Source organism: Oncorhynchus mykiss, chromosome 12 (genome assembly GCF_057628025.1).
Source record: "Oncorhynchus mykiss isolate SJ-2025 chromosome 12, ASM5762802v1, whole genome shotgun sequence".
Lineage (NCBI taxonomy): Eukaryota > Metazoa > Chordata > Actinopteri > Salmoniformes > Salmonidae > Oncorhynchus > Oncorhynchus mykiss.
The window spans coordinates 46,917,221-46,939,597 of NC_143033.1; the positions used below are offsets into that span (position 1 = coordinate 46,917,221).

Below are 22,377 nucleotides of genomic sequence, written 5' to 3' on the forward strand. Positions count from 1 at the left end.
ATATACACAGACATTCCACAACACATCAGTGTGTCTACATTTTGAAGTTAGGTTCATGACCCTAAATGAGGAAAAGTCAATTTCATGGAGAAAAAAAAAGAGGTTCACTAGTATTTTTTGTAAAAAAAAAATTACCTTTATTTTACTAGGCAAGTCAGTTAAGAACAAATTCTTATTTTCAATGACGGCCTAGGAACTGCCTGTTCAGGGGCAGAACGACATATTTTGTACCTTGTCAGCTCGGGGATTTGAACTTGCAACGTTTCGGTTACTAGTCCAATGCTCTAACCACTAGGCTACCCTGCCACCCCACATCTCAAAAGTGGAAATGGGTCTGATTGACCCGCAACATAATAGTAGGGTTAAATATGTCCAGATTCGGCCTCCCCCAGGTTCTCTGGCAGGCTATTGTAACTAAAGCCTGCCTCTCCATGCCTCCTAGGCTTTTGGATAGTTAAAAGGCCAGTACCAGAAGACCTGATGGACCTACTGGGTACATAACTTAAAAGCATGTCTGACATGCATTGGGGTGCACAATCGTGGATTGATTAAAAAACCAATAGAATAATCTTAAAATGTATTCTAAAACCAGTGCAGAGACTTTAAAACTGGTGTAATGTGAAACTTGTCATAGAGTAAAACTTGTCATAGAGTAAAACAGTTCATGGGAGTTATCTTTTGATGGTGGTGACTCATTAGTTTAGCTGAAAAGGTTTGGGTTTTACAGACTTTCATGATGACTTTCGTGTAGAAAAACACCGCTTTCACAAGCCCCATGTTATGGAATTGGGGCAAGTTTTATATCGGTGGAAAGAGGGGATTGAGCTACTGCCACTGCACAAAACGGTACGTCTCTAGCATAAACACACAGGGAGCCATTCAAATTTCAAAAAGCGTCACCGTGTGATGTCCGGGTGCGTCAATCAACTCTAGGGGTTAGTGCTGAGAGATGAGTCGAAACTTCAGTTTACTTTTGTTTTTTAAATAACTCATTTATTATTTTAATTCCATTTCGTTTTTTGTCCTGTGAGCTCAACGCACAAATCAAGCATGAACTGTGGGACGTTATAGGTGTAGTTTTCAACAGGATAATATTCATCATAGTTAGCGCAGAAAATGTGTTAATTAACTATATTGACCAGAATCCATTGTGCCTACAGCTGCCTATTTTCATTTGTTCTTGCATGGACAAGCCTGTGGGGCAAGCCAGACAGACAGACACGGAAAAGAAGGGAGGGAGGGAGGGAGTGGGAAGGAATGCGTCGCGAACAAGGGCTATAGAGAAGTTGCTTAGGTATCTCTGCCCGACAATACATCTAATTTATTGATAGTTGTTATTTAGCAGTCTTAAAAGTATGCCTTCTCTACTGTAATGACCTGACTAGATCATAAAGGAGCACTTCTGACACCAATGTAATGAAACAGGCAGGGAGCAGGCCTCGAACCCTCGACCTTTGAGCCCGAGGTCAGGCGCGCTATCGACTGTGCCGCAAAAGCATGCTCGTGCGGCAGGGACGGTTTCCGCGCTTATAAACCCAGGGTTGTTACACTACTTTGAATAACTACTGAAATAGTGATTCTGGCAGGCAGCTAACCAGCTAGGCTACAAGCCTGAATAGGATTACTCTTTTGAGAGCACAGAGATCGATGGCTGGCTGGTTGCTATTGCCTGAGCAGAGATGATGATTTGGAATGAAATAAGTAATCAATTTCTTTTTTTTAAATATACACGACAACTGAAATATGTTATTAAAGTAATGTGAATATAGGATGCTTTATTGAGTTTGTATTAATTAACTTACAAAGTCATCGTCATACTAAAAACAAATATCTAATATGCACAACCAAAATATTTAAAGTAATGTGAATAAGTTGTTAGAGCCCTAATAAGTGATAGTAATGGGCAGTCAATACCATGAAGTGTTGTATTGTTACAGCATTCAACCCACATAATACATTTATTGATTAAAATCAAAAACTGATTATCTAAAACCTAACTGAAACCGAACCCACTTCAAAAAGCACTAATCGCTCAGCACTATTAGAGGCTTAAGTGAAATTACCAGGTTTCGCCCACTAGATGCCCTTTTCCTTCTACTGGGCTTTTGTCCATTTTTCAGGTCTCTTGTGTTTATCAAATGTATCACAACATTTTCTTTGCAACTTTAGGTAGAAAACCAATAGCTTTTGCTATTGATGAAAATAAATTGTGTGGTTATTCTCACATATCAGTCCTCCATGAAAGCAATTTAGTTTGTCATTTTCTTAGCAACCTAATGCTTCAACCCAGTTCTCCTTGAATAGTCCAACAAGTGGCAGCTCTCTGAGAGGGCTATCCCTATGGTACAATTCTCACATGAAGCCCAAAAATTAGATGGAGAAATGGGAAAGTGACTAAAATGTTCTGACAAACCTAATAAAATGATATAATTTATAAACCATTATGTATTTATTTGTATAAAATTATTAGGAAATATCTCTTATGTGATTAGTGACATTTACCATTTTACCTGTGGTAAAATGTGGATTATCCACATGCTTTTCAATGTTCATTGCCTTTACTTGCAAACTACAAAATAAAGGGTTACAGCCCTGTAAAAAAAGGTACGAAACAGGGGAGCAAAATACAGAATTCAACATGAGATAAAGTCCTGTTGAATACTGTGCCAGCTCTGGGTTGGCCCAGGAGTAACAATGCAGGAGACTTCAATGGCTAATTTCTCTGAACAGTGAAAAAAAACATAAACTTCACAGAGAATACAATACATAGAATGAATAAATAATACTCCAAGCCGCAGCTTCATGCTACTTGTCAAACAGAGAAATTATACTGTATACTGGCCGTTGGGTTTTGCTTGGTGTGTGGGGTCCGTGGGTGGCTATTTACATTTTTTTTTAATTCCTCATGTCTTACTCATTGTTAGGATGAAGTTTTGTCCAATTCTAATGTTAGGTACTATATTTATTTAATGTTATATGAATCCTATAAATTAAAATGGCCAATTTGGTTGCAATAAATTAGCTTAATTTCTCAGATCAAATTATATTTCATCAAAATAATGTTGCTGAAATGCTGATCTTATCTATTTCTAACTAAAGAAACAAGTTCAGAACAATTTGAGATGGTGGGTGTCGAAGTCCTCATTCTTGTGCTTTTTGAAGTGGAATGACCCCTAAGCCTCTCTGGCCCTGTAGCTTGTCTACATCGAAAGGGATCAGGTCATATCCCAAAGACGTACCGTTTCAAGTCCTGCCGCTGCAGTGCTGCTTCCCTTTCTCACTTTCCCACTCTTCTCTGTGTTGTTTTGAACCTCTCCATAGACCTGATAGTCTTAGAAATCTTAAAAAACAACAGTGTCCCCGTGCCAGGTTTCCTGGGCAAACCTGTTACCTTACTCACACTTTCCAAGAAGCTTCATTTAGCTTAGCAGGCATCACTGAGTGAGAGCACTTTCCGGCACTCAATTTGTTGTTGAAACAGTTTTAGCGATGAACTGCAATGAAGAGTGAGGTAGTCATGTTCGAGGCATACAGGAATGGTGTTCAATCCTCTACGTATGGGACTGGCACAAAATGGACACCCTCGAGTGCATCCCTCTGTAGAACTCTTGTGCTGTTTTCATTTTTTCCCCCTCTACCTTGTTCACTTGTGCAAAACTGGGGTCAGTCAGTAACATCAAAGAGGATGTGAAGCCAAGATGATTCCTTCATAGCATTAGCTGTCAAACTTTTTTTGCATTGTTGTTCCTATGATAAAGTTCCAATTTGAAATATTTTATGTCTTAGTAATAAGTGTCTTTGACGACATTGGTCATTGAAAAATAGACAAGTAATTTCACGAGAGAGGCAATGGGATGTGACAATCACAGAACTGTTTACATGCAGTGTCTCATGAGTAATGATTTTTTGCTTGCCATTTAAAACGTTCTTTAGGCAGCCATTGCTGCACTGCCAAGGCTATATATTTGCTAATTTACCCATTTTATTTTGCTTTTGGGTAGTATTTACTGTAATAAATTGAAGGATCATTCAATTATTTCGCTACATACTTGTCCATATCTGAGTGGTCTCTTGCTAGATGGTGTTAACTTGGCCTTTTATTGTTAAAGTAGAACATAAAAGGAATATTGATCAAGATTATTCAATTTAAAGGCTCGGTAGCATAAACTTAACCACATGTAACATTGATTTGTATTAGAATACGCACCAAAAGTCCCAATGCAAAGTGACATCTCAGTTTCCTATTTTTTTAGTTTTTTTCATTAAACTGATCAGAATTCCGAAAAATGACAAAGTCATGGCGGAAAAAACATTTGCGGGTTGTGACGTAATATGGAGGACGCGGTATGCCAGCCTATTCTCTATAATGTAAACCACCATGGTCGACATAGCTTACTATTAAGCTAGAGAACAACTAGTCTAGAACAAAACAATATAAACTAGTCTAGAACAACAGATATAAAGTAGAGGGAGTGGAGACTTACCGATTGATGGCTGAGTTGGCTACCAAAGTCAAAGAAGAGTCATGGCGAGGCCTTCAAGAGAGAGGCCGTTTCACCGGCCAAGGGAACGTCAGCTAATCCAATAGTGATAATAGTGAGGTAAATCCATATTGAATTTACCCGGTTTGTCTCCATCAATGCTGACACTGACGCTGTACTGATAGTTTGGCAGTTCACCCTCGCAACAACTGCTCCTCGGGCACCGATGACGAGGACATTGATTAAGGCAGTCCCCCGCACCTCTGTGATTGAGGGGTTGGGTTAAATGCGGTGGATATTTTTCAATTGAATGCATTCCGTTTTGCCACTGACTAGGTACAGTATGCCCTTTCCCTTTCTCACTAAGTTATTTAGTCTTTGACCACACTGTGTTGTTACTTAGGTAAGTAAAAACTCATGGTTCCTACCTTAAAGGAATTGATTTTATAACAAGACTAAATAAATTAAAAGCTACTTGCAGTGGGACCTAACCTTCTGCTAAAGCTAACGGATAATAGTTAAAGGCTAGCAATCGATTTCCCTGCCCTTGGATCTTGTTTTCCATTGATCAGCCTTGTTAGCTTGAACACGATAACAAGTTCATTGTTCCCCTCAGCCTTTCAACGTATCAATTAGGCCTCTCTTTCTCCATTTTGAATGAGTCTGCATTTAAGGGTCTAAATATCAGCTAATCCCCTTCTCAGCTAGCTGCTTAGCCACCACCCAGTGTGCATGATGTCTTTCCTCACCCATACAGTCTATCCCCTATCCTGTCCTAATCTCCTCAAGGCACATCAGAGGAGAACCAGTTTAAAAGCTCATCCTGTTCTCAGACAGTATAGTAGTGAATCCCATGTCTCTCTATTTGGCAGGGGTTCAATATGACTGGCTTGATGTCAGATTTTTTATTGAATGAAGTTAATTTCCTTTTATAAACGGCGCTATTTGGTCAAATTAAGTAACTTTTAAAATAGAAAGAGGTGTTCTCAAATTCAAGGCAGTAGCGGTGGAGTGTTGTATCGCAGTGTATTCGGTAAATGTTATATTATGGATCTCGTCCATGGTTAGACTGAGTGATTTCTTTCTGTCAAAAGAGACCTTCAACTACGAGCTCTGTAGTCTGGGTACTAGCACAGGATTTTCCAAATCATACCCCTCTTGCCTTCTTTTAAAGATACCCACTACCCTTTTCCCCCTCCTCTTCTCCTCCCCTCTCATCCCCCACCCGCCCACATTCAGGACAGGAAATGGGAGCCCTGCCAGAAGCCCCCTCTGTTTCCGGGAATCTGTCCCACAATGCTGCAGTGTAGTAAGTTAGCTTTGACGTGAACGCCATTGTTCAAAGTTCAGGCCCCATTGTCTGAGAGAAGGAACAGCAACAAAAACAAAAACCACCCGCGGAAGGATGTGGAGGGGTAGAGAGAGGGAGAGAGGGGGGCCTGTGCTATTTATATGAAGATCCCTCCCATCCTCCTATCTGTCAGACTTAGGGATCAGGGTAGGGTAAGGATCTACGTGTTTGATATGCCAGCCAGTGGAACAACTGGGAGCCAGAAGGTGCCTGAGGACATGGGGCTTATGTTGGCATCGTCACACCACCGCCCGTTTGATTATGAAATGAATTAGTGGGTCTGGTCTTAAGTCATTTCTGGTCCCCCTAAGTTATGGTGGTGGTTGTGATCATGTGTTGTGTAAGCAGAGGATGACAGATGTTCCTATGATAGTGCACTCTACTGGTTAGCAGCATCTTATGGGCAGTACCAGCGGCAACTTGGCAAAGTCGGGGATTAGAAGCTGGCTGTGGCTCACTGAGGATATCACTACCAGAAACACAAACCTAAGTATACAGAAACATGCAGATGACCAGGGAGACAAGGGCTTGTATTCATAAAGTGCATCAGAGTAGGAGGGCTGATCTAGGCTGTACATGGGGGACCTAATACTGGATCAGCAGTTCTACTCTAAGGTGCTTTATGGTGCCCTGGTTTCCCCGGAACTGTACATTTACTGTATATACGTATCGTTTCTGAAAATGTACACTACCGGTCAAATGTTTTAGAACACCTACTCAAGGGTTTTTCTTTCTTTTTTTACTATTTTCTACATTGTTGAATAATAGTGAAGACATCAAAACTATGAAATAACACACATGGAATCATGTAGTAATCAAAAAGTGTTAAACAACTATATTTTATATTTCACATTCTTCAAATAGCCACCCTTTGCCTTGATGACAGCTTTGCACACTCTTGGCATTCTCTCAACCAGCTTCACCTGGAATGCTTTTTCAACAGTCTTAAAGGAGTTCCCACATATTCTGCGCACTTGTTGGCTGCTTTTCAGGTCCGACTCATCCCAAACCATCTCAATTTGGTTGGGGGATTGTGGAGGCCAGGTCATCTGATGCAGCACTCCATCACTCTCCTTGGTCAAATACCTCTTACACAGCCTGGAGGTGTGTTGGGACTTTGTCCTTTTTGAAAAACAAATGATAGTCCCACTAAGCCCAAACCAAATGCGATGGCGTATCGCTGCCGAATGCTGTGGTAACCATGATAATTAAGTGTGCCTTGAATTCTAAATAAATCACAGTTCGCGTCACCAGCAAATCACCCCCACACCACAACACCTTCTCCATGCTTTACGGTGGGAACCACACATGCGGAGATCATCTGTTCACCAACACCGCATCTCACAAAGACACGGCGGTTAGAACCATAAATCTCAAATTTGGACCAAAGAACTGATTTCCACCGGTCTAATATCCGTTGCTCGTGTTTTTTGGCCCAAGCAAGTCTCCTCTTCTTATTGGTGTCCTTTAGTAGTGGTTTCTTTGCAGCAATTCAACCATGAAGGCCTGATTCACACAGTCTCCTCTGAACAGTTGATGTTGAGATGTGTTTGTTACTTGAACTCTGTGAAGCATTTATTTGTGCTGCAATTTCTGAGGCTGGTAAATCTAATGAACTTATCCTCTGCAGCAGAGGTAACTCTGGGTCTTCCATTCCTGTGGCGGTCCTCATGAGAGACAGTTTCATCATAGCAATTGATGGTTTTTGTGACTGTACTTGAAGAAACTTTAAAAGTTCTTGAAATGTTCCATATTGACTGACCTTCATGTCTTAAAGTAATGATGGAATGTTGTTTCTCTTGGCTTATTTGAGCTGTTCTTGCCATAATATGGACTTGGTCTTTTACCAAATAGGGCTATCTTCTGTATACCAACCCTACCTTGTCACAACACAACTGATTGGATCAAACGTATTAAGAAGGAAAGAAATTCCACAAATGAACTTCTAAGACCTATTAATTAAAATGCATTCCAGGTGATTACCTCATGAAGCTGGTTGAGAGAATGCCAAGCATGTGCAAAGCTGTCATCAAGGCAAAGGGTGGCTATTTGAGAATCTCAAATATAACATTTATTTTGATTTGTTTAACACTTTTTTGGTTACTACATGATTACGTAAGTGTTATTTCATAGTTTTGATGTCTTCACTATTATTATTCAACGATGTAGAAAATAGTAAAAAATAAAGAAAAACCCTTGAATGACTAGGTGTTCCAAAAACTTGACTGGTAGTGTATGTCCATTGTGTAACATTCTTGACGTAGCATGCAATGGCAATACAAAGTTGTAGAATATAGTCACATGTGGTAGCGAATGAAGAAAACACTTTTAATAAATTCTCTAATGAACATGTTTTAGTCCAGGTACATGCTTAATCAGTTGTTGCTTGACTTAACATTTCCGTATCTCACGAATGTCAAAATTCTACAGGCCCAAGGAGTCTTCATGCAGTTGGCGAAAATGATCCTGTCTAGACAATCTGAATAGGCATCACAATATAGAATTAGAACAGGACTTCACCAATGACAAAGAGTAGTATTATAGTTTTTAATCCTTTCTCAACTTTGTTTTTGCAGGGTTCCCAGTTGTTGTTTCGTTAATCTTTGTCCACATTGTCCATCACGAAGGACTGCAATCGTGACATCCAGATGAATATCTGCGTATAACTAGAAAGTCTTACCACAAAATAAATCATATGCCCCCAAGAGTTGGGACACCTGTGTCCGTAATGGAACCTTATTAGATGCAGCCCTGTGTTTGAGTGGATTAATCCCGATGTGATTAGGCTTTAGGACCCCATACCTCCTTACACTCTGTTCAGCATATTAAGATTACACTTAATGTGTTTCGAATGGAATTAAGAAATTTTGAAATATTATGGCGAGCAATGTCGGAGTCTGGAGTATAGTACGTAAACATTATTAGTGACCAATGTTCCATTATTGAAGTGACCAGTGTTCCATGTCTATGTACATAGAGCAGCAGCCTGTAAGGTGCAGGGATGAGTAACCGATTGGTAGCCGGCTAGTGACAGTGACTAAGTTCAGGACAGGGTACTGGGTTTTGGCCGGCTAGTGATGGCTATTTAACTGTCTGATGGCCTTGAGATAGAAGCTGTTTTCAATCTCTCTGTCCAAGCTTTAAAGTACCTGTTTTGACCTCACTTTCTGGATGATAGCTGTCATGTGTCTAGACCGATGTGTCTGTCTGTCTGTCTGTGTGTGTGTTACTCACCATGCCATCTGTGTTTTTGTGTACCCAGGACCCTTAGCATTCTCAGCAAGGACCACCCCCCAGACAAGAAACCCAAGAGTGACAAAAACACAGTCCCACCTCTGCAGGAGTTTGACCCTACTGGTAAGTGTGCCAATATTCCGGGCCTTCCTCTGACACTGCATGCAGTTTCTGGATGGCAGGGAGTTCAGCCCCAGTGATATACTGTATACTGGGCTGTCTGCAACACCCTCTGTAGCGCCTTGCAATCGAGGGCGGTGCAGAACCCATACCAAGTGGTGATGCAGCCAGTCAAGATGCTCTCAATGGTGCCGCTGTATGCATGTAACTTTATGAGGATCTGGGCCTCCCGAGTGGCGGTGTGGTCTAAGGCATCGCAGTGCTAGAGGCGTCACTACAGATCCCAGTTCGATTCCGGGCTGTGTCGCAGCCGGCCGCGACCGGGAGACCCATGAGGCGGTGCACAATTTGGCCCAGCGAATTAAGCGAACAGTGTGTCAATAAGCAGTGCGGCTTGGCAGAGTCGTGTTACTGCTCTCGACCTTCGCCTTTTCCTAGTCCGTATGGGAGTTGCAGCGATACTGTAACTACCAATTGGATGTCACGAACTTGGTGAGAAAAAGCTGTAAAAAAAATAGAATAATAATAAGCTCTCGACCTTCTCCACTACAGCGCCATCGATGTGGATGGGCGCATGCTCGCCCCTCCGCTTCCTGTAGTCCACGATCAACTCCTTTGTCTTGCTGAAGTTGAGGGAGAGGTTGTTGTCCTGTCACCACACTGCCAGGCCTCTCACTTCATCCCTGTAGGCGGTCTCATCACCTACCACTGTAGTGACATCAGAAAACTTGATGGTGCTGCGTGTCCACATGGTCGTGGGTGAACAGGGAGTACAGGAGTAGACTAAGCACACACCCCTGAGGGGCCCGTGTTGATGATCAGCGTGGCAGATGTATTGTTACCAACCGTCACCACCTGGGGCCGGCCTTCAGAAGGTCCAGAATCAAGTTGCAGAGGGAGGTGTTCAGTCCCAGGGTCCTGAGCTTGGTGATGAGCTTGGAGGGGACTATGGTGTTAAACGCTGAGCTGTAGTCAATGAACAGCATTCTCGCATAGATATTCCTCTTGTTCAGGTGGGCGACAGCAGTGTGGAGTGCAATAGAGATTGCGTCGTCTGTGGATTTGTTGGTGCGGTATGCGAATTGGAGTGGGTCCAGGATGTCGGGATGATGGTGTTGATGTGAGTCATGACCAGCCTTTCAAAGCACTTCATGGTTGCAGATGTGAGTGCTACGGGACAATAGTAATTTAGGCAGGTTCTTGGCACTTGTGGTCTGCTTGAAACATGTTGGGAGATTACAGACTGGGACAAGGAGATGTTGAAAATGTCTGTGTAGATACTTGCCAGAGCTCTGAGAATCACATCAGCCACGGAGAGAGCGATCACAGTTGTTTGCCTAGACGCGGGCATAGAAGGCATTCAGCTCGTCTGGGAGGTTTGCGTTACTGGGCAACTCATAGCTGGGTTTCCCTTTGTAGTCCATAATATTCTGAAAACCCTGCCACATCCAACGAGCTTCAGAGCTGGTGTAGTAGAATTCTATCTTAGTCCGATATTGACCGTTTCCATGTTTGATGGCTCGTCGGATGTCGTAGAGGGCTTTCTTGTAAGTGTCCGTGTCCCGTTCCTCGAAAGCTGTAGGGGGAGGGATAAAAGCAAACAATGCCCCCTCCCTAACTGATAGTGGAGTGGTAGATGCCCACTTTACCTTTTTTCTCAGCTCAGGTACCTAAATACAACATAGACATATATACTGAGTGCACACAACATTAGGAACACCTGCTCTTTCGATGACATATAAGGACCAGGTGAAAGCTCTGATCCCTTATTGATGTCACCTGTTAAATCCACTTCAATCAGTGTAGATTAAGGGGAGGAGACAGGTTAAAGAAGGATTTTAAAGCCATTCAGAGGGTTAATGGGCAAGACAATATTTGTGTGCCTTTGAACGGGGTATGGTAGGTAGTAGGTGCCAGGCGTGTCAAGAACTGCTGGGTTTTTCAACATTTTCCCATGTGTATCAGGAATGGTCCACCACCCAAAGGTGATCCAGCCTACTTTACACAACTGTGGGAAGCATTGGAGTCAGCACGGGCCAGCATCCCTGTGGAACGCTTTCGACACCTTGTAGAGTCCATGCCCCGATGAGTTGAGGCTGTTCTGAGGACAAATGGGCGTGTAACTCAATATAAGGAGGGTGTATATCATTTACACACACAAACACACACGTTAGCTCAGACAGATCCAGGTCAGAGAGGCCCAGCTCATGAGCTCCATCAGCAACAGAATGGAAAATGAATGTGTTTATGCAACACATGTTAAATCGTATCGCATCAAACCGAATCGCATTGATTCGTTCCTCTAATCAAATCGAATCGCACCGAATCGTTTCAAACTAAAATGTATCGTTCCTGTATATTATCGCAGTCCCTGTATTTAACTAAGGCCTTTAGTCTCCCATTGACATCGATGCATGCTGAATACAATCATTTGGTATCGTCCCCTTTCGGTCTGTAAAATTGTCATTGATCCTGCGGTAGGTAGCACGCCAATTCTCTCACTGTCTCACATTAGATAATGGAATGTTAATTATGCAGTGTCTCAACATGAGAAAGTGATGCGGTGACATGCTGTAGCCTAGGTTGCTGCTGTAGCGCCAGTGTAATGACTATGTCTATTCACTAGACACCAAACTGAAGAAAACAAACCGAAGCGGGGTTGGACTACCTTGTCCAATAAGAAAGGTACATTTTATGTTTTCTGTCGCAAACCGTTTTTCAACTGAAAATGTTTCACAACAAAAAACAAGATTCTTATTGCCTCCCACAATGTATCATTTGCCTAGGGTTTGTGTTGCCTAGGGTCCGAGACTGTTAATGAATATGACCCTGGTATTAAAGCTCCACTCTGGAGACTAGGAGCTAATGTTTGGTCTGGGCTGGGGGGTGAAATGGGAGCGCCGTGGCTCCCCAGCTGACAGACAGATAAACACGCAGCACCAGGCTGATGCTTATCTTCTGTTAGGCTGGGGAAATGCCAGCAGCAGCAAAATGAAACACACACATTCTCTCACACAACACGCACGCGCACACAGTCACAGTAATACACACTCGTACACACGTCACTGCTGCTGGAGTCTGAGGATGAAAGACACACACAGTCACGGCTGCTGGAGTTCGAGGTTGAAAGTGTACTTTGAGCCCTAGTCATGTGATGAGGTAGTCTGCTCTACAGACAAACGCAGCACCAAAATCCCTCTCTTGCTAGACTATGTGAAAGACTTTCTTGGAGTGACTATTCAATGCCCTGGTGACAGCATGTTTCCTAGTCAAAGCTGTTTGTAGTGTAAATGTATCCTCAGTACTGGGCGTTGTCTCTTTGAACACTGTTCTTCTCACTGAGAAATTGGAATAAACAGAGAAGTGGTATGGTGTCCACTACACTAAGGTTCCAGGTCTGAATTGTAATTGTGCTTTGATTCGCTGTTGATGTAAAAATACCCTCATAGGATGTTCTGTATGGTCTGGTACCACAGAAGGTTGTTGGTGTATTGTGAATGTTACTTGTAGTTCTAGGGAATAATGGAAACATGCCATTTAAGCCTAACAATATACAGTAAAAATCAGTGTTTCTCAACCTCCGGTCCATGGTATGTTGCTGAACGGTCCCTGAGACTCTAATCTGGTCAGTTATACAGAGCTAGTTTTAATGTAAGCTGTCCCGCTAGGAGGAAAAAACAAAAAAGGTTGAGAAACGTTTACCTTTATGCCTTCGTTTTCTTTGTATAAGCGCCATTTTAGGCCTTCCTCTGAATCATTATTTGTTTGAATATTGCTCATCTTTTTTAACATTCATACCCTCAGTTACCATTTCAGTTTCTTTTTTTTCAAGGGTGCGTTATCAAAAACAATTACTATTTGCAACAAAATTCAGACTGTAAGGTGCATAGTCACACTGGGGAAGAAGACTTTCACTCTTTTTTTCTGTCATTGTTTATTTTCACCTCCCAATGTTTCCTTTTTAATTTTCTTGGCTTTTGGTGTTTTTTTCCCCTCTGTGTGTCCTGGTTGTGTTACTTTACCATGTGTACTGTCTGACGTGTTGTACTAGACGTGCCTGTGCAGCAGACTGGCTGTGTAGTAGCCGAGGGAATCCCCTCCGAGTCCTGTGGTAAGATGGTCTAAACGGCTGTCTCTCAATAGTCTTTTAAATGACCTCCTTTCCTTTTCCTGTCATTTCCTTCATCTGGCATGTGGTAACTGGCCAGTGGACAGGTGAAAGCCAGATTCACCAGGACTAGGCTTTTTTTCACATTTCACCTATCACTTATCCAATCTGTTAAGTTCAGTGCAAACTAAGGGATGCAAGTAGAAGTGGACATTTTGCACCCCCCCCCCCCCCTATTGAGATATACCCTGTTGGTGTGTGGTGACTGTTTTTCTGTGGAGAAGTCCCCAGTCCTTTTGCCATGTGTCCCCCAGTCATTCACTCACGCCCTAACACGAGTCCTACACCTCCTTTGTTCTCAGTTTATTTTATTTTGATTAAACTAAGCCTTGCCTTTTATTGCCCTGGCAGTGAACTTTCCCACAGTGTTTGGATGTTTTAGTGTTACATGGCCAGAGTAGCGTGAAGGAAGATGTTTGGGTTGAGGAAGGAACGCTATCAGGAGGGTTTGATGGAGGTAAAAATACACCTGTTTAAGTCAATGAATGAAGACTCCTATTTAGGCATGAAAATACATTTGACTCTAAAATGTTAAAGGGGCAGTTCAGCCAAATGACCTATTTATTTACATGCTTTGCTGTCATTAAGCTAGCTACTGCCACCAACCGTTAATGTTAGCATTTTGTAACCAAAAACCAATGTATGTCAATGTCCCCCAGTTAGCACGCTTTCAATTTCATGTCCAGCTCATATCTGAAAGGGATTGTGTAGCCCAATAACTTTGATGTGATTTGGGCATGACATTTAAAGCATGCTAACTGGGGGACATGAATTTACTTTGGTTCTTGGCTAGAAAATGCTATTATAGCAGGTTTTTTTCTGTTTCAAATGGGGGCTTAGGTGGTGGCCGTGGCGAATGGCGTGGTCACCCACCAAATTTTTTGATGTCCTCCTCTTGGCTGCGGAGATAAAATGTTGCGGTTTTAAAACAAATTTTGTGCAATCATACACCATTTTTCCATGGGACTGAGAGAACATTTTCAGTTTTAAAGCACATTTCCTGCAATTCTACACTTTTTGCCATGACTTATACCATGTTCGTATGCAATCTGAGTGCCTCAAACATTATAACAAAGTCAGTGGGGGCCGCATGTCATGACAAAATACTCCTGAATGCATCATTTTGTAAATTTTAGATTCTCCCTGACTGTCTGTCTAGGTTTTGATTGTTAGTTCTCAAAGATTATATTATTTAAAAAATATATATGTCCATTATATTTTCTGCATGACATTTACACTGATATCTATTTTCCATCCAATTTTTTTCCCTGAAAAAAAAAAAAACTTATGCAGTCCACCCAATACTTTTCTATGCGGAAAAAAATATGTACAGCGTCAGTCAGTGTCAGTGGCTAGTTTAACAAAACCAAAGCAATACATTGCATAAGTTGTTGGGTTGCAACATTAGCCATTATTTGACATTGCAACATGTCTTGCTGTGCCTCCTGCAACCTGGATTACTAGTTTAATCTGCTTTCTCATTTGACTTTTACAATATGCACTCCCTGAATATAATGACGATATTGGTTTGGCTGAACCATTGTGTTTGACCTGTTAGTGAAACTGACCTGCCTGTGAACTGGTGTGATCTTGTGTGTGTCTCTATTTGCAACTCAAACAACTCAAAATCTGTGTTCAAGCAAACATGACAGGGGGTGTTGTTGTCACTTATACCAATGTTCCCCAAACAACGTGTCCTCATATGAGTGTCAAACTGGGTTCTTAGAGGGTCATGTGTTATGCCATTATTCATAACAGCCTATCTTGGCATCATACTGATATTAAAGGGATAGTTCAGCAAATTTGTTTAGATATTTGTTTCCTTACCCTAAAGCAGTCTATGGACAACGAGTGACTGCAATCCACACATTTGTGCTATTCTGTATTCTGTGAAAAATATCTAATATGCAATTTAGCTGAACTATCCCTTTAACAACAATAAGCACTTTTCAAAATGCATCCATGTGTTAAAGGCTTTTGAAGGAGAGTGGAGTGCTATAATAACTGGGGTGTATTAAGTATTTGAAAACAGGTATCAATCATTCATTTCTGCCACTCAATAGAAGCTTCAAAAGCCATTTTCCTCAGGCCTCGTCAACATTTTATAAAAACTACTAGCCATAAATACAGAGCTGAGCTATTGAAAGAGTACCTCCGCCACCAAGCAGACACATTGCCCTATGTATAGGAAAACAGTTTGACACCCACAGTTCGTATTATGCCCCGTCACGCATACCGTGTCCCACATCGCCATCCTTGTTTCCTCTCACTGTGCCAACCCGTGTGTTGTGTGGTGATGGTGAGTAACACACCATATCTTTATCTTCTGTCTGTCTGTGTAGGGCTTGTCCAGCGTTGTGTGATCATTCAGAAAGATGAGAACGGCTTTGGGCTGACGGTGAGCGGAGACAACCCTGTATTTGTGCAGCTGGTCAAAGAGGGTAAGGCCTTTTCCATCCTATTCTAATCTACACCTTCCTGCGCTGTAGTCAAGGAAATGATGATGATACCTATTGCGCTAATGCTAGTTAGCATTGGCACTCGAGAAACTACCTCTAACTTCCTTCATTCTGGACACAGAGACATAAATGGTATCCACAAGTTCATCTGACTCTGGGGAAGTAGATAACGGTCCTTATTGCCAATAATCTCGAAGTATTCCTTTAATTGGTAAAGCATGGTGCTTGCAACCCTAGGGTAGCTGGTTCGATTCCCACTAGGGCCACCCATATAAAAATGTATGTATAATATATATAATGTTTTAAGGAAATGTAAGTGCATATCTTGGGGATGTAAACCTTTTGACGTTAGATCAACATGTTTGATTGGGAGCAGAATATTAATATATATTCTACATCATATAGTCTTGATATCCAAGTCAACAATAAAATGTATTGGATTTATCTCTGAATGTGTCATTATACAGTTGGATACAGTAATATCGCTAACCTTTTATAATTCTCATTCCCATTACGTGTCCTGTACTGTCTTCTTCTGCAGATGGCTCTGCCATGCGAGCGGGAGTCCAGACGGGTGATAGGATCATCAAGGTGAGGCTCATTCCTTCTCTGGGGCCCATTACACTCTTCCTAGACATTACCCTTAGCCTAATCTTTAATTGACAGATGCATGTAGTAGCGTCTGTCAATAGACTGTGGGATGGGATGACTAACGAGGAACTTTGTTCGGGCACAATTTCGCAGGTTCTATTTGGCCCATAGACTTGCCCGAGACTTGCTGAGAGTTTTTGTTTAGAGGGGTGGAGACTTCGCTAGTACATTTTCTAACATGTCTCCCCCCCAGAACTTAATTAAGCATCTGACGCAATTTCGCAATTTTATTATTGTCCGAGATAAACTGATCCTAGATCTAAGGGTTATCTTTCCAAAATCTTACCTTATGCATTTCAACCAAAATGCTAAACCGAACTTAGATCAGTGTGAAGGGGGAACTTCATTCTGCCATTGTCTCTTAGACAGAAACCGATCAGGGTGAAGTTTCCCCTAGGTACAGATCTAGGATCAGTATCCCCTAAACTTAGCCAAAGTAGGGAAAATGCTGAACTGACCCAAGATCAGTGTGTTGGGGCAACTTCATCCCGCCTCAGACAAGAGAACCCTGCAGGGTACTAATGTAGGTTGTGGGTCATGGATTAGGCCCCCTGCATACTTTCCCACTCTGCCCCCTGCTGGGTTGATGAGGAGCTACACCATAACATGACAATGTATTCCAATGTCATTGGAAAGGGCAGGATGCCTTCATGCTGTGCATAGTGTCAGTGCAGAAAATGAATTGTTAGTCTGTGTGGGGGAATCCCAACTTTCTCCTAATGAGATAGTGTGAGACTTTGGCAATCAAGCCATTTTTCTACTTACCCAGAGTCAGATTAACTCATTGATACAATTTTATGTCTCTGTGTTCAGTTTTAAAAAGTTGAAGGTAGTTTTGTGAGACATTGTTAATTAGCATTTCTGCAATGAATGGTAGTCTATAGGTACAGCTTCCCTTTAAGTAAAATCTTCACTTAGTCATGCATGGATGTATGGATGTTTACACTTGAATGGGCAGGTAGTGCTGCAGGTTGGGCCATTTTACTGAAAGATAGGTGGTTCGAATCTCTGAGCCAACTAGGGGAAACATCTGTTGATGTTATCTTGAGCAAAGCATTTAACCCTAATTGCTCCTATAAGTCGCTCTGGATAAGAGTGTCTGCTAAATTACTAAAATGTCAATTTAAAATGAATGAACATTTAGAAAGAAGTAAGGTGTTTCTTTGCATGGAAAGAGTTATGTACGCCTGCTCCTGTTGAATGTACCCATTAACTAATATGGGGTTTCTAATCTGGGACAGAATGCATAGTCCTCCCATAGAAAGTGTTCCATTTTGATTGATGTTGTGACATATAGCAGATGTTCTGTTTTTGTTGCAGGTTAACGGGAGCTTAGTAACACATTCAAACCATGTAGAAGTCGTAAAGTTAATCAAATGTAAGTCAAAGTTGCTGTTTTATATCTAATTGTTCATAGACATGAAAAATCATAGGCTCTTCAAGAGACACACTTTCTTAAAGCTAACAAGTAGTAGGCTTTAATGCATTTTGAATTGCTTATAATGTAACCAAACTCTCTTGTCTCTCTGTGTCAGCGGGCTCCTATGTGGCCCTCACAGTGCTGGGGAGGCCCCCGAGACTGGCCCAAGTCCCCCTGTCAGAAGTCGAGGGTGGAGACCCAGGGGTCCTGTCGTCGTCCCTCTCCTCACCCCACTCTCCGGGAACAATGGGGGGAACAGGGGAGCACTGCTCCACCTCCACCAGTTCCCAGGACCACATCATCTCCCCGCTGTCCCTCTGGGTACGACTGACGGCCGGCCACCTTTGCTCTGTGGCTGCAACTGAAATGGCATCCTTTTCACTATATAGAGTAGGGTGCCATTTCAGATGTGTGCCTCTTTTGTTCTTTCCCTCTGTCTCTCTCTTAGCCTCCACAGTTCCACATCCCTTCTTCACCCGTCCCCATCCCCCCGTCCTCTTTCCCACTTCAGCTTACACCCACCCCCACTCACTCTACCTCTTTCACTTTCTAACTGGATCTGTATTCTCACGCTTCTCTCACTAGTTTCCTCAATTTTTTCATAAATCTGTCACTCTCCCTCTGCTGCACTTGTCGCTGTCCTGTCCGGAAGCAAACAGTCTTATAATTTATGTTTTTCTTTACTTTGGTTGGTCCCTAAGGAGGAGAATAACGCTGTACACAGCCAGAAGGTGGACATCTTACAGAATATGCTGTCCAAGCAGCAGCAGGACTTACAGGCAAGACACACACACACACACACACACACACACACACACACACACACACACACACACACACACACACACACACACATAGTATCACCATACTCTGAAGTTTTCTACATGAGGAGATGAGACAGTCATCTAGTCAAATTTTTTATCTTTGATTTGAATGAGAGTATTCTTTGGAATTGACAATGTTTTTTTATATAGTTAGGTTCATAGGACCTGGAGCCATGTTCATGAAGCATCTCAGGTCCGCCCTGTACATCAATGATACTATATGATTCCTATTGAATTTTTTACCTTTATTAAACTAAGCAAGTCAGTTAAGAACAAAATCTTATTTTACAATGACGGCCAACCCCGGCCAAACCCTCCCCTAACCCGGACGACGCTGGGCCAATGTGCGCCGCACTAAGGGACTCTCGATCACGGCAAGTTGTGATACAGCCCGGAATCGAACCAGGGTCTGTAGTGACGCCTCTAGCACTGTCTTAGACCGCTGGGCCACTCAGAAGCCCAAATACAGACCCAGATTTAATAAAAATAATTCACACATGAAATTGTCATCAACGCTTAATGATGTCATTGCGCATGTTGCTGCTTATTTATTATGTTAATTTACAGCACAATTCAGTTCCTAGCAGCATCCATAGTAGTGGCATCATTCCAGTGTAGCATAGAATACTCACTGAGTTTCCTTGAACAACATGTGACCACCCCCATCTCTCTTCAGTCTTATGTTCCGAAATTTGAAATTGGGGAAGTAATGCTGCTTTAAAAATTTATACATTAGTAATCCCATTTTGGAGAAAAAGGCATTCAAACATTTTGCTCTACATGAATCCTTGGGAAACATATATTTAGAGAAGAAATACTTTCACCAAATTGCCTAAATGGATTCTCTGAACATTCTCCACTAGGCAAACCATTAACAGTATTAAATTGCCTATTGTTGTATAATAAAGATAACCTTTCACATTGAACAGCTACAGTGCTGCTCTTTGTTTATTCCCATTTAGCATCGTTCACACCCTCTTCAGCCTTAGACTTACCTAGGGTTGTTGCAGTGACCTTATTACCACTATACATGTATATTTTTGACATTTAGCAGATGCACTTATCCAGCATCTGCTGGTCCCTCATGGGAATCAAACCCACAACCCTGGCATTGCAAGCACCATGCTTTACCAACTGAGCCACACATGACCGTCATTGTAATCTCTTCTAATGCCCTCTGGACATGCATTGGTAGTACCCAACTTGCTTAAAGAGTTAGCCTACATTTATAGTGAATTTGTATTTGATTTTGAATAGCCTAGTAATAGTTTTTTTTCCTCATACAGGATGACACATTACCTTTAGCTACAGAATATCTGAACACCATGCGTTTCCATCTCTCTCTCCTTCATTCCTTTCTCAAGCATGCAGAGAGAGGGACTGTCAACAGTTGAATTTTATGTTTCCTTGTGAAAACATGTTACTATCAATGTTCCCGAACAGATTTCAATTGGTTTCCCAAATTCAGCGCACAGTAGCTGCAGGAACAGGGTTGGAGAGCCCATGACATACAGAGTTTGGGAGAAATATCACCTGTCACATGGCGAGAGGCTACATGCTCCTCAAACAGTGGTTGATACATGTAGTGAAATAACATGAGTAGCCTACCCAGCATGGAAAAACTAACTGGCAGGAAAGCGGCCTCCATTCACTATTCGAGTGCATATTAATGTCCTGCCCATTTCTACATACAGTATCAATAAAGACAATATTAAATTGAGAATAGTCTGATGGGTGAAAATATTATCACTTGATAAGAGAACAGTGTTTGCAGCCTGAGGCAAGGAACATAGTGCAAGCTTTTTTGTGACCTTTTCAAACCATTAATATCCTATAGTCGCATCATGCAGCCCATATATGTTTTGATTTCATTCACAACTAAAGTTTCCAAATAATTCTAAATCTAGCATATAGGACATGTTTCAAATGATCACTTTTATGCTCAAGGTAGCCACTTCATATGCAGACTTGCTCCTGAATATGAAGAATATCCTCTTTTATTTTATTCGGCGAAGTTGAGTTATATTCTTCTTACTGTAAAATCATATAATATAAAATAATGACACGGGACTTACAGTGCATTCGCAAAGTATTCAAACCCCTTCACTCTTACAACATTTTGTTACGTTACAGACTTATTCTAAAATGTATTACATCGTTTTTTCCCCCTCATCAATCTACAAACAATACCCCATAATAACAAAGCAAAAACGTTTTAAAAAAAAACATTTTTACAAATGAATTATAAAAAACAGAAATAGCTTATTTACCTAACTATTCAGACCCTTTGCTATGAGACTTGAAATTGAGCTCCGGTGCATCCTGTATCCATTGATCATCCTTGAGATGAAAAAAATGAATTGGGTCTGAATACTTTTCCGAATGTACTGTATAAGCGTATCTTGTCTGATAAATGAACGAGCCTATGGCATGGCGCATAGCCAGATAACATACAGTAGGCCAACTCATATTCTGTTCTCCTGAAATAGTATCTTTAACAATCCTCCTCCTCACCTCAAATAATTTTATAAAACACTTAATCAACAATGGCACTTGACCCAACTGCTCGGCCAAGGTGCTACAGGGAGTAGTGCGAACAGCCCAGTACATCACTGGGGCCAAGCTTCCTGCCATCCAGGACCTCTATTTCAGGCAGTGTCAGAGGAAGGCCCTAAAAATTGCCTAGACTCCAGCCACCCTAGTCATAAACTGCTCTCTCTGCTACTGCACAGCAAGCGGTACCGGAGGGCTAAGTGTAGGTCAAAAAGGCATCTTAACAGTTTCTACCCCCAAGCTATAAGGCTGCTGAACAGCTAATCAATTGGCTACCCGGGCTATTTCTATTAACACCCCCCTTTTTTACACTGCTGCTACTCACTGTTTATTATCTATGCATAGTCACTTTACCCTTACCTACATGTACACATTACCTCAATTACCTCGACTAACCTGTACTCCTGCACATTGACTCGGTGCCGGTACCCTCTGTATATAGCCTCTTTATTGTTATTTTGTTACTTACATTTTTTTACATTAGTTTATTTAGTAAGTATTTTCCTAAAAGAATCATACCCTTTTTTTTCAATTTTCACCTAAAATGACATACCCAAATCTAACTGTCTGTAGCTCAGGACCTGAAGCAATATGCATATTCTTGATACCATTTTAAAGGAAACAGTTTGTAGAAATGCGAAATTAATGTAGTAGAATATAACACATTAGATCTGGTAAAAGATAACACAAAAAAAAAAAACATGCGTTTTCAAAAAAAGTATGACTTAGGACTCTAGGTGTAATTTTGATTTTGGAAACTAGATGGCAGTAGTATATGTGCAAAGTTTTAGACTGATCCAATGAACCATTGCATTACAGTTCAAAATGTTGTATCAAGTCTGCCCAAATGTGCCAAATTGGTAAATTGATACATTTTCAATTATAGAGAACATACAAAAATGATATGGTAATACAAAATGTAAGTTTACACAATCCCAGGAATGTAATACATTATGTTTAATTAGCTTCCCTACAGAAAAGACACCTAACCTTCATACATCTAGATGGGGGGGTGTGGGGCCAGACACAGCAGAGGTTCAAACGGTAGATCCAAGGTCCTACATTTGAATATAAAAATGTATTTTATCAAACAACACTATGCTACATTTTATCTCT

General features: G+C 41.5%; 1 protein-coding gene across 3 annotated transcripts in view; it reads left to right on the top strand.

The window, feature by feature from the left end:
• LOC110538903 (rho guanine nucleotide exchange factor 12) overlaps nt 1-22,377 on the top strand; it is a 119,632-nt gene that overhangs the window by 41,205 nt on the left and 56,050 nt on the right. For all 3 annotated transcript variants that reach the window (XR_016485095.1, XM_036937653.2, XM_036937654.2), the window contains exons 2-7: nt 9,095-9,189; nt 15,697-15,795; nt 16,355-16,404; nt 17,785-17,842; nt 18,000-18,205; nt 18,586-18,663. Coding sequence is in view for 2 of the 3 variants with exons in the window: in XM_036937653.2 (XP_036793548.1) it covers nt 9,095-9,189; nt 15,697-15,795; nt 16,355-16,404; nt 17,785-17,842; nt 18,000-18,205; nt 18,586-18,663 (586 nt within the window). In the remaining variant the exon portion in view is untranslated. The remainder of the gene's footprint in view (nt 1-9,094; nt 9,190-15,696; nt 15,796-16,354; nt 16,405-17,784; nt 17,843-17,999; nt 18,206-18,585; nt 18,664-22,377) is intronic.